The sequence below is a fragment of the Sinocyclocheilus rhinocerous genome, unplaced genomic scaffold, assembly GCF_001515625.1.
Source record: "Sinocyclocheilus rhinocerous isolate Xijiao unplaced genomic scaffold, SAMN03320098_v1.1 scaffold721, whole genome shotgun sequence".
In the NCBI taxonomy this organism is placed as follows: Eukaryota; Metazoa; Chordata; class Actinopteri; order Cypriniformes; family Cyprinidae; genus Sinocyclocheilus; species Sinocyclocheilus rhinocerous.
Genome location: NW_015656165.1, coordinates 233,666 through 247,506, shown reverse-complemented (window position 1 = coordinate 247,506; position 13,841 = coordinate 233,666). Strand labels below are relative to the sequence as shown.

The 13,841-nt window shown below is 35.3% G+C and overlaps 1 protein-coding gene across 1 annotated transcript in view; it reads right to left on the bottom strand.

Annotated features, from left to right (window-relative positions):
• The window catches only part of igf2bp2b (insulin-like growth factor 2 mRNA binding protein 2b), a 42,289-nt gene that overhangs the window by 8,220 nt on the left and 20,228 nt on the right, over positions 1–13,841 (bottom strand). The window contains exons 2-6 of the mRNA XM_016527227.1: positions 6,168–6,473; positions 3,765–3,899; positions 3,464–3,586; positions 3,159–3,294; positions 1,082–1,156 (exon numbers count right to left, since the gene is read on the bottom strand). Coding sequence (XP_016382713.1) covers positions 1,082–1,156; positions 3,159–3,294; positions 3,464–3,586; positions 3,765–3,899; positions 6,168–6,349 — 651 coding nt within the window. The 5' untranslated portion in view covers positions 6,350–6,473. The remainder of the gene's footprint in view (positions 1–1,081; positions 1,157–3,158; positions 3,295–3,463; positions 3,587–3,764; positions 3,900–6,167; positions 6,474–13,841) is intronic.

The window sequence follows — 13,841 nt, the reverse complement described above, 5'->3', positions numbered from 1 at the left end:
ATATTTGCAATGAGATGATTACTTGGCAGTTTTTGTAATTAAACCAACAAGCTTCACTTGTTCGCAAGCTTCACACTCGCTCGCACGTTTTCTCTCTCTCTCAATTCATTCAAATTAATTACAATAAATATCATCTTGGTGCTACTTTACTTCACTAAAGAATTCTACCTCTAACAAACTGTAGATAAAATATAGCCTAACAAATGAAAATTACTGCTATTTTCCGTTATTTATCCATTCAGTCAGATTTTGTGCTGCAAAACATTCATGACAGCCACTCGACGTGAATTATATACATTTTAATAGCATGGCCATTCAAACCCGAAGGTCTACTATGTGCATAGTAAAGCGATAACTGTAGACAATCCTTTTGGGCGGGAATTAATTTAAACACAGATACAGATACCAGTCTTGTCTAAAGTGAATGTAAACAGGCGGGCCAAAAAAATCAGATATGGTTAAGAGATCGAATCTGTGCATTAAGACTTGCAGTGTAAATGCAGCCAGAGACTGACACTTGGTCTGGGAGACCAGAAGAAGAAACTTTCTTCCACCAAGAAGAAACTTGTCGCATTTGAAAGCAATTTTTACTAACTTTGTGTGCTTATTTTTACTTTTCTGTACTTTTTCTACACAAAGTAACATTCAGTTATAGTTCCTTGAAAATCTGATCTCAAGGGACATGTTACTATCAGGTGTAAAAAACAATCTGTCTCACTTGACTTGTGTGTTTACACATGGTTTTAACATCTGTCTTTGGTGATCCAATCACATGTACACAAAGCAAACACACATACCGTTTTGCCACCCTTCCCGATGACTCGTCCAGCGGCGGTCAGAGGCACTTTTATATGTGCCTCCAACTTCACATCTTCCTTAGCTGTGAAAAAATTCTCCTCTTTCAACTTCCCATATATTCTCCCCTGTGCCTACAGACACACACACACACACATACAGAAATGAGTAAAGGAGAAATGAGGGATGAATACAGAGATCGATGGAAAAAAACACCCTGGGTCCTGCCTAATGGAATCCGTCTCCTGAAGATCAGGAGCCTAAATGACTGAATTATGGCTTTTACCTTGAATTGAGCCTCTGGTGGTCCAGTGATGATGACCATCCTCTCAGGATCATCAGGATTGTCTGGTGCAGCAATCTGCAGTGACAAAAAACACCACTTTCTTTTTTTCATTCTGTCTTGATTTAAATACAAAAGACAACTTAAATTGCTAAAAGTCTGAGTGATACCTTAATAGACAGAAAAAAATGTAGTATTTTAATGAACCAACCTATATACATCAATATATACCAGTAAAACTCAATTTTACAGGTTAATGCCAGTTAGAAATAGCCCTTTAATGTAACAATTGCAGGTCATCACTTTTTACAGTGTATACAGCTCAAGTCTACATTATACTACAATACACTTTTGCTGGAAAACGAACACAATTCAAAATATTACAGATTTTTTAACATGAACTTTTTTCTAATCACAAGTTATAATTTAGACAAAACCCACAACTGTCAATCAGCTTACCTTGGAGCAGAATTCAGCAGAATTCACAATAAATCATTTAGAATTCAAAAAGTTTGCAAGGAACAAAAACACATCTAAATCAACAAATGTAAGATTTAGGGACAATGCAGCACTGGTGAAACTAGCAGTTCCATCAGCTGGCCCAAAACTGTAAAAAAACATCAAGGTTTTCTTATTTCTGAATAACAAGCCTTAGGATACAATCTGGTCCAAAACATTCTTTCATTCAAGCTTCGTTTCAAACTGGTTAATGTTCCCAATGAGGGAGTGATTACGAAGATTAAAGAAACCGGATTAAAGCCACTGTTAAACCCAAACACTGCGTAAGAACAGTTAAAGGATATGTTTGGTGTTTATCAAATTGTTCTCTGCAATACTTGATTCTGATCAATTGTGAGTATATTTGTCTACTGAGTGGACAAATATATATTTATATTGACTACAAAAATGTAAATGTCATTGCTGTCCATGGCAACATGCTGGCACCACTTTCATATCTCAAGATGAATAGCTTAACTGGCCTTGACATCAGTAATTTTATAAAAAAATAAACCTTTCGGTAGATGACTACATGTTCAGGAATCTCCAGTGAAATCAAGAAAACATATCTCAGAAAAAGGCACACACACACACACACAAATAATAAATAAAATAAACAAACAAAAAAATATTTTTCAGCCTATCGCTAAACGCTGCAGGTTTAGAGCATCATCAAAATCATCTGAAATGGTATGTCACAGTATATTTGTGCATCTTGGGAGATCTTTGTTCTTAAAACTGGATCCTGTTTTACCAAAGTCATTTTATGTATCTTTAAGAATATTTCACAATACAGAAAAGAAAGGGGACTCATTGGGTGGTTGTTTGACTGCATTCAATCCCAGGAAAAGTTTGGAGAAAAAGTATTTTTCTACAACCAATGAAATTTTATAATTACAAATTTTTTAAATAAAACACCCACTCCTTCTAAGAATACAGGCTTAAAGTTCTGTAAACATGGGCTTTTACTTTTGACAGCAACTCAAAATATTTTCATAGAGGGCAAACTTCCACATAACTGAACAGAAGTCAGTTCAGGTCAGGTCAGTTTCAAACAAATCAAAACACGCAATAGTCAAACGGTACAGTTTGGAGCACATGTTCATGTACACTCATAATTCTCTACAGTTTATCTTTAAATAGGGCCATCCATAGATAAACTAATTAATGGTGATGCAAGGAAATTAATGTGTTTTTTTAACCTTAAACAGCATAAACACATTTCATTACAACAAATACACAAAATAATGTTCTTTTTTAGCAACGTCATATGACCCCTTTAAGTGATATGTCAACTTTCAGCTTTGATAATAATAAATTCTTCTGTTAAAAGTCCCATCTGGATTTGATTTGGAATTAAAGTTAAATGTTTCCTTTATTAATTACGATAAACCAGAATGTTGTTGTAGGATTAATGTTTAGGAAGAGAAACAAATATTGGCCATATGTCACATTTATTATACAACACTTTTCACAATCCCTGTTGTTTCAAAGAGACTTTACATAAAACTGTTCCTTCATAACTCAACAAACAAATTACCATCCAACCACCAATAAACCTAAAAAGCTATGATTTACTCACATTAAGTGAAGCCACATCATTCTCATGGGCTTCTCTAAGTTTCTTCATGATCTCCACTTCTGCATTACAGCACTCCTCCACCCCTCCCCTCACGGTGATGGTACGTTCCTGGTTATATATAGTCAGCTCTTGTAATCTACGAAAAAATGAAGGAAATAAGCATTGCCACTTGAGGTGAACAACATTCAATACATACACAATTGAACCTCAATCCCATTACTGGGTCCCATCCTATGAGACATTGTTTAACCACAATCTTTAATTGATGTCACTTGTTGAAGATGATCTGTATAGAGCAAACTTACGAAGAAATTGTGATCTTGGTCCCAGTATCTTGCTCTATCTTCTTCAGGTTCCTGCCCTCCTTCCCTATGAGCCTCCCAACAAGGCTATTGTTGGCCAAGATCTTTAGAGGAACCTCCTCAACACTGATTCAGAGACAGAGCACACAATATTATTTTCCTTTTTTATGTCTTTTTAAATAAAACTGAAAACAACATGAGGATATTTGCTTATTTACATGGTTTTAAATAAAAAAAAGTCAATGCTAAAGCAAATGAAGCATGTAAAACTTTAATGTGCCCTACAGTCAGAAAAGATACTGACATCTTGGTGTCATTGGCCTCTTTTTCCATTATTTCCAGGATCATCCTGCAGGCTTGTGAACAGCCCTCTTTAGATGAGTGGATAGTGATGGCCTTCTCAGTTGCTCCTGCATTCTCCTTACGATGGATATCTACCCTGAGACAGAGAGCGAAGGATGACCTTTATCACATTTTTGAACCTCACTGTCACATGCTAATAAAGATGGATAGAGCAAAATGGAGATATAAGAATAGTTTAGAAATAAGAACACCTGAGGAATGTTAGTGATTAGAAGTGCTCAATATATTGTTAGACAATATATTATTTAGTTTCATTAACTAAAACTGTAAAAAAGAACATTTTCATTATTTAAAAAACCCTAAAAATAAATATATACCTGAATATATACCTGAAATAAAATATAAAAAACTGATGCAATATTTATCATTTTAATTTACTTTAACTTAATGTACTAAAATAACAAAAATTGAAATACAAATTAATAAAAACAATATATTTTATATAAACATATTTTGAAAAAAGAGACAAAAACAACAAAATTACTAAAACTTTTAAATTAAAATGAAAAAAATATAAAAATAATTACTGATTCAAATTTTTATTTAAAATTATAAGTTTCTCAATTATAATAAAATAACACTATATTATTTGCCAATTACTGGAAAAGAATTACTTATTACTTATATATATAAGATTACCTTTCCTTGAAACTATAACCCAGGAGAATAAGTTCTTAGGTTGTCAAAGAAGTCAACAAGTCGGTGAAACAAGTTTAACTTTAATCACAAATGTAAAATACAAAAAAAAATATTCAGGAAAACCTTTCAATTCTTGAATTCAACATCCATAAACACCTGTTATGCCTTTTCTTGTGTTACATTAAATGCCTTAAACACAAGTTTTTGTTCCTAAAGGCCGACGGATGACGGTTAGAAAATTGTTTCTTTTTCTCCTGCCTGAACAGGTCATGACAGGCCAAAATATTAAAAGCAGCAGAAGTGGCCAATAAAGAAACAGAACAGATACTGAAACATCAGAATAACCATAAGAAAATAATATAGAAATATACAAATACAGAAAATGTCAGAAATGTCACAAAGATACAGTGTTTACCATGTTATATTAGGCCTGTCATTCAAGCAGCATTTAAGATTTCAATTTCAAGTTTAAAGTAGTCAAACAAGAAAAACATGTCAAGACCCCTATATTCCATCCCTTTGTGCTACATATAGTTGCTTTTAAACACATGAACAAGAATAAACACTGCCTAAAATTGGTGTAAAAGGTTTTTCATGTACAAATATTTGCTGTAGTTTGTAAAAAAACAAAAAAACATGCTTTATTATACTAGTTATATAATAAATAATAATGCTTATTATGATTATCATATATTGCCTGAATGCATTATAAAGTAGCAGTTGACAGAAAGGAATTTTTTAATGTCTGATATCTTTGAAAGCACGATGGCCAATATATGTGATATTACACTATTTAATTTAAATAAAAAATAAAAAAACAAATATGTTGAACATAAATAAATAAATAAAGTTTTGATTCTGTAATCCTATTGTAGTAATTTTCAAAAACGCAAACTATAAAAATCACTAAACACAAATAAAATAAAATAAAATAAAATAAAAAACACTAACCAACAGTGCACTCAGTAATCTGTTAAGTTTTTGTGCAATAGAAATCATATTTTCTCAGACAGAGCACCACACACAGTGTACAGTACATGCACTTTTATACAGGCTATGCACACAACAAGATCTAACAGCTAAATTTGCCAAAAGTTATGAAGTTTGGGTATTAAATGTTTAGATATTCTTTAGACATTAGACTTAAGTCTTATAGTGCTTGCTTTTTAATTATTAAACATAACTTTTAAACAAAGATAGTCTGAGCTCAGGTGCTGGGATCAGCATAAAAGTCCCACTTCCTTCTCCTACTGGCCAAAAAGAAAAACTTATGATATAACCTTGATGATATATCGGTCAACCACTATTATGAGGCCCAAATTCTAAGCTTTTAAAAGTATCAAGTGAGTGATTTTTAGTTAGCTAGCTACACATTGGAAAAATGGTAACATCTATATTAATTGGTTTTATTCAAATCAAAAATAGGATTTAACATCACTGAATCAACCTGTATACATTAATTTATATAAGCAAAACTATTTTTAATAGGTTAAATGGGGTAGAAATACGAATTGCGGTTAAATTATTGTTTATAGGTGTTCATAAATGTCCTATCGATGTATTCGTATTAGTGACATTAAACTATGATAGCTATTGCATCTTTGTAAACAGAGCAATTAATTGGTGCTCGGGCCCTAATTAAATTGAAATCATTACTAATTAGACAAATACTGGTTAAAATGTTTAAAATATCAAGACTTCTTACTTGGACTGTGTCTGCTTTGTGATGTTCTTTATGGTGAGTCCCTCTTTCCCAATGATGGCTCCCACAAACTGAGTGGGCACTAGAATTCGTAGAGGCAGCTCTTGCTGACGATGCCTGGGCCCCTGGGGGCCTCCCATGGCCCCTGGCTGACCAAACTCCTGCTCCCGACTTCCTGTCCCCATTTTAGATGCCCCTCGCGGGACCTGGGGTCTTACACCCCCGTCCCTTCCTGCCTCCTCGTCCAGTATGTACGACACACCGAAGGAGTGATTCTCAAAACTGTGATCTGTCAACTTCTCAACAGCCCTGGAGAAGAATGAGAGAGAAAAAGATCAGTCAATCGTTAGATCAGTCACTGCAACGAGAAAAAACAACTGGTTACATTGGCTCTAAGACTTCTGTTACTGCCATGAATGGATTACTAAAATGGATGGATTCCAACCTTCAAAATCACTATATGTTTATTTCTCACATTTCACATAACCTGTTGCCGTGATAGCCACCTCACTATTAGGGTTGGGCAAAATGTAGAATTTAAGAATTGACGTTCATTCTTGAGGAATTTGAATTGAATTGGCCACATCCTGCAGGCTGCCTTGGAATTTGAATTTGAAATGACAAGAAGAGGTATTGCAATTCAAATAATGTGAACAGTCATGGAGCAGAAGAATTTCAGTAGTGCAACACAAATTTTGCAACAAAACATAATTATGACATCCCAACTCATAAATACAAACTTCCCAGGAGGATTTGAATGCACCAATATTCACAAGTTAGGAAGTTGCAATTATAATGTCAAATGCGGATGATGCCACTTTGGTTGGAGAAAGGTTGAGCACGATTTTGGTTTATTTAAATTATAGCTGAAATCTAATTCAGGAAATTAGCTAAAACTGAATCAACATCTCAGTTCAACTCTGAATGGTGCACAACCCTGCTCACTACAAATGCTGGTACAACATATTAAGATACATAAAACAAGGCACTGCATGTTCCACCTGAACCACCTTTTACAACTGCAACCTAAACTGTGACTGCTTGATTGATCCATTGCGACTAGTACTGCCATATAAATACAAACAGATCCGTTAACCTATTATCTGTATTATCCAATGGGGAGAAAATCCCCACGTTCACTGATGTGGAACCACTTCAGAAATCTAAATTAGTTAACGGAAACATTTGATGATAGAGGACGGGAGATCTGTGGTTTAAAGAGTTGTTTGAAAGTGTGTGTGTTTGTGTGTTAGCCATATGAGAGACGTTTAGGGTTAAACACCAGCTGGCAAGACTTGGCGACTGGTCCAACACTCACACACACACACATTCACAGAGGACTTTTATCAGCTGCTGGGAACACAGTTACTATTGTTTGAGGCCAAGTGTTCAGTCAGGCATGAGTCCCGGAGCAAATATTCTCAGCATCTCTCAGCTGATGTCCATTCATTCACAAATGTAATGCTATAAATGCAACATCAACTATGTGAAGTGTTGTCCAACTCCACAATGCTGGATGGGGTGGGACTGGTTCTTCAAAACGTCATTTTTTATCCACAAACAACCACTTCATATACAGTACCTTAAAACCAAGACCACCAGCAGCTTGGCATGTCACCTGCTTCATAGATGGGCAAATAGCATTATTGTGACCAGACTACCTGAGTTAATGAAAGTAGATTGAACTGACTACTGGTCACCCGATGTCACCAAGGTAATGCCGATTTCAATTTTTTTTAATTATCTGCATCAGATTTTGCTTGGTCAATAAGCATTGGATGTGGGACTTTCATATTGACAGCACCAGGACTTTTATTTCAACAGCATAAACACAAAGGAAGCATTGCAGCATATGTTATTTACTATCTATAAAACAAACATCCGAAATCATATATATCGGCTTTATATCGGTTATGCTGCTCTTGCAGCATTGGACATCAAAAACTTCATATCGGCATAGCTTTAATCTGGGCATTCAAAAGTAAAGCTTGCATCTTTCCAACCGTAATTGTGTTTATGTATGATGATTATATTGACTGGTTACTGAAAACAACATTGAGTGTAGTTCTCTCGCTGCAGTTACTAAGAAGCACAGAATGAGTAAATAACCGTTTACACAGGAAGCGTTCCTGGATTACAACAGAATAGAACAGAATGCATGCATTTCAACATGTTTTTTAACTTTATGCCATCTGAATGCTTAATGCAATGCACCAATAGACCGTCACCATCCTACAGAACGCAATGCCAACAACCAACATGTGAGCAGGGGTATATGATACACTACAAGCTATCACCAGCTGCATGTCTGCAGTCTAAATGACCACTACTGCAACAAGAGCAATAACCTACAGCTCCGGTAAAAGTCTGTATATTAGGTGAGATTCACTTTAATCAAGAAGAGAAATGGCCAATAAAACTACACATTCACAGATTTGTTCAAAGCAGGTGTGTGTGCACACCAGTCAGTTGAACTTGTAGCAGGTCACAGGAATAAGCAAGACTCACTATCAATCACCTGTGACTGTAGCAGCCGGGTGACATAACATGCAGCCCTCGTGGGCCAAATGACATCACTGGCCATAAGATCATCACTAGGCTACATCACCTCCACTAATGGGGTCAGATGAGTGTCAGTTACTGTTCTGACATCACCTTTGACTCAACTTTTTTTGGGTCATACCACAGTTCACACTGTAAAGAGTGGTAACATGTAGCTTTAAAATATAACCCTTCTAGATCTAACCCTTAAAACTATTTTAGTTGGTGTAACAAAAATATCTCATACGGCTGAATCAGCCTAAATATATTTTGACTTGAATAAAACCAGTTAATTTACACTACCATTCAAAAGTGTGAGGTCAGTACAATTTTATTTTTGAAAGAAATTGATACTTTTATTCAGCATGGATGCATTAAATTGATCCAAAGTGAAACAAAAGGCATTTATAATGTTACAAAAAATTCTGTTTCAAATAGTCAAAAACAGTCCTCCTAAAAATGTTTCCACAAAAATATGAAGCAATAGAACTGTTTTTAACATTCATAACAATAAGAAATGTTTCTTGAGCAGCAAATCATCATATCAGAATGATTTCTGAAGGATCATGTGGCACTGAAGACTGGAGTAATGATGCTGAAAAATTCTGCTTTGCATCACAGGAATAAATTACATTTTACAATATAATCACATAGAAAACAAATATTTTAAACTGTAATCATATTTCATAATATTACTATTTTTACTGTATTTTTGGTACACCACCCCCACCAACCCCAAACTTCTGAACAGTAATGTAGATGTTTTGTTTGTAGGTTACTTGATTACATTTTTTTTATGTTAACATTTTTACAGTCCCTCCCTTAAGCCATAATGAATGATTTAATTGTTCCTTTAAGGCTGTGAAAACAAATATTGTACAGGGTTAGAATTACATCAATAATGAAATGACAATAATAATATTAAAACATTTACAAATGTTTAAAATCCACTTTCACACCACTGTCTTTTGAAAACCATCCAACAGGAATTTTGTATATAATTACATAATATTTACTTCTAAACCTTTAATCTGGTTTTGACTGTTAAATGTTTGAGATATTAAAGATGAAGTAATTTACCTCACTGTGTCCACACGTTTGCTGAGACGGATACAAACATTAACTGTGCTAACTGAACACGTTAGCGCTGCTAGAGATCATCTTCACACAACACCCTGCTTTTCCGGTTCTGCAGACATGCTGAGACTCCTGTCAAGTTCCACTATTTTAAACACACACCAGCGGCACACCTCCTTACAGAGAAAGGGAGACGATATGCTCATAGAATGCAACAATGCGACTATCCTGACAGGGTGCAAAAGACACCAATGTGCCATGACAGTTGCTCCACCAGCCACGTCGTTTTTGGTGTCACAGATCAATGTTAGTCATGTAATAGAGGTTTCAGGACCAGACAGGTGTCAGGACGGGTCTCCACCCATGTGTTTAGAGAAGCCAGGAAAACTTGATCTATTGCAATGAGTCACAGACTAAACCTAGCCAGTTGTCAAAGCACATCAGGGCCATGACCAGAGAAATACAGGCAACTATACTGAAACTGTAATGAGCCTAAACAGTCACGCAGAGTGTGTTTGAAAGCCTGCACATGACACATCACATATGACGTGAGATCTTTAAAATGAACTCAAAGGCATCAAGACAAAGGCTACAAGAAACATTAGCTTTAGTTTTGGTGATCTGAGCCTCAGGCTCTAAATGAACAGCAGGATGATGGACAAACAGCCCCAAAGTCTTTTATCTCCAACAAATCTGGAATAACTGGCACAAAATAACCAAAAACAAAGTCTAGAACCTGTTGAACTCAGTTACTCCTGCAAGTAGATGTAGGATATGTTTGAGACTATATAATTTAATTAACCCGATTTCCCACTTCGTCTCTTAATCACTTAAGCGCATAAGTGTCCTGAAAGTGTGCGAAGAGTCAGAGCCAAGAAACAGAGCAAGTGCATTTTCCACTGGGACAAACGATGTTGTATTATGAGCTGTAGCAAAGGTATATCAGCTGTTTGGAGAATGACAAAAAAAAAAAGTAAGTCTCAATCTTGGACTCTTACTGTATACCAAATGAATGGAGGTCTCTACAGCCAAGCGCTAGGCATAATCGCCCTCAGTGCTTTGGTGTGGAGGAAAAAGAATTTAGCCTCCTCAGCAACTAATGCCTCACCTTAATCAGATCTGCAATATCTAGTCATCTATACTAGCAGTATGACATCTGGAGGTCTTGATCGGCTCACAATCTGCTCTAGCAAGTGTGGGACCCCCTGAAGTGGACGGGTCATTTCTGTCCCATTGCCAATCTCAGTCAGAGCTACTGCCAATGGGATCAAAGCTAAGGCACTACTGACCCCTTAATACACTGAGTGATCCATGTGAACCTTCACCTTGGCTCTTTAGATGCATCTATACTAGTCGAGTCTGAACTTAAATGCCACTTTGAACTAACCACTCGATAGTCTTGGGAAGATTTGCTTTAGAAACCAAATATTATATGTTAGTCCTTCCAACGTTAGATGATTAATAATAAAAACCTACTGAGCTGCACATAGAAACATTTAATAGTATGCATGAAATGTCCTCCTAGACCAATTTCTAAATGCATGATATTCAGGGTTTGAAATTAATACCTGCCAAATGTAGGTGACAATTAACCATGTCGGGTAATACATATCAACTCAATAGCCAAATTGATGGGTTATGGTTCATAAATTATGTCCTCCAACCAGGAGCCTCCAACATTAGCCCATTAATTTGGGCTAATTTTGTGAGCAATGTTTAGAAATAACAAAGAAATGAATGCTGTTTTGTAAGAGAAGTCACACAGAACTTTGTATTTATCTCTATTATTTTATTTCAAACAATGACTGACTGACATAAAACTGAAAGCCAATTGATGATTCAGAATTAGACTTAAATATAAATGATTTTGATAATCTGGTTCATTTCTGATTTAATTTTAGTCTGAATGGCTAATGTAGTAGCCAAATTGGCTGGTGAGTGAAAAAGTAAATTTTTAAAACCCCAATATTATAATATTATTTTAAATGATTCATTGATTCATTGATGCATTTGTTTTATTTAAATTTATATTTTTTTAAACCATAAATATATATTTAAGCATTAAATATATAATGCTTGCATCTCAAAATCCAGTCAACAACTGACGGATAGAACCAACCTGCACCTGACATTTTCTTTTCTGATAATATGTAAAATTTTGTATAGTAATATATTGCAAGTATATTATGGAAGTCGCTACTTCTTTGCTACTTTAAGGTACCATACATGCACTTACGAAGCGAGATTAATGACTTTATTAAACAAAATTTGTTTTAATTTCATTCAATATAATTAAAAATGTATTATTTAACCCGATATTTATGTGTGCTTCAACATTGCACCACTAGGTAACATTGCACCACAAAGTAACTTCAAAGCAAACTGAATTTGATTTAGTTTTATTATGAAAAAAAACCCTGTTTGGATTCACTTAAAATGTCACCAATGTCTGCATGTGTCCTGCAGATTGGTGTTCTAGAATTGCTGCTTTTAAACCAGCATTTACTGTCAACATGGTTGATGGACAGCCCCTGGTGTTGTCTCTTTATTGAATACGAAAGAGCCAGAAATAGAATCACTGCCTCTCTTCACATTCCACATACACCTGGACATCGCTTGCCACATTAGCATTCAACATGCGCTATTTTACCCCAGCAGCATCCTGCTGCCCCCAGTGGCTAATCCATTAGCATTCTGCATAGCTCAGTCAATTATTTATGAGTTGCGCTTTGTGTATTTTTATTCTGATGCCCTCTACAGCACAAATTAGTGTTTACGAGTAAACAGCATTAATTAGCATACTTGACAAAGTGAGTACAAATAATGCATTAGCTATAAAGACAACACTGCAAGATTTTTGGCTACCTGATACAGAGAAATAGCATGTATTGCAATTCAGTTCTACTTAGAAATTCTTAGATTATATTACACTGCAGACTAAACAATTTCAAAATGATGACTTACTTTCATCTGTGAAACACTGAATTCACAATGAATGAGGATATTTGGAGTCTCTTCTTTGTGTTCCACAGATGAAATTTATTCATTTTTGGAATGACATGAGGGCGAGTAAAAGATTTTTTTTTTTTTTAGGTGAACAAATCATTTAATCTAAATCAACACTGTAAATCTGTTGGATTTACAATGTTGCGAAACACAACTGTCTTTATCACACTGCCCCAACAAACAGGTTTAACACACTAATCCAACAACTGTTCGAATTTGGTGTTTGTTAGGGCAGTGCCCTATCAACTTTCAGAAAAATCACACTTCACAGTAGTGATCATTCTAATGAACCTTTTTTTTTACATTTTCACATTCACAGAGGTAAATTGGAGACGATAAGAAATATAATTTTTGCATTCCCATTTGTTCCAACAGTGAAAAGAAAAACCTATTGCATTCCCCACGACCCTACAGAGGATAAATGACTTGAATAATGGATGGATGGTTCCTGGAGCTCAAACAGTAAGAACATGGGTTAGATTCCCAGGGACTGCATGAATGGATAAAATATATACCTTGAATGCAAAAGTTGCTTTGGATACAAATGTCTGCAAAATGCATGTAAATGTCCTGCATTTAACTAACCTTATCTGTGTATACATGGGTAGTGCATGTGCCAGTATAGATTTATGTCAGCTTGTGTAAACATTGTTAATAATGCATGACTTTTTCTGCAGTTTTTAGGAGAAAATCAATAAGACTTGACAAATATCAATAAGGGCATGTAACAGAGTAGAATATTAAAACATTAATGCATCAACAAACCCTGTGAGACTTGCATAGAGATAAAGAGAAAACAACTGTGAGAGAAAGGAGTAACAGCAGAGGTTCTAATCCGCTGCTGGGAAAAAAAATACCTTTAAACCAGTACTCTTCCAATAAAAATGTCTGGAGTAATAGGTGTATCATACTGGAAGACAAAAAAAAAAGATTACACAAATTAATCTACAGCATTTTCATAGTAGCCTACTGGGCGGAGACCTCCTTGTGGGCACTAGAATTTCAACTACAACTTCAAATGTCATATGCGCCCCCCCTACCCACCCCCCTTAT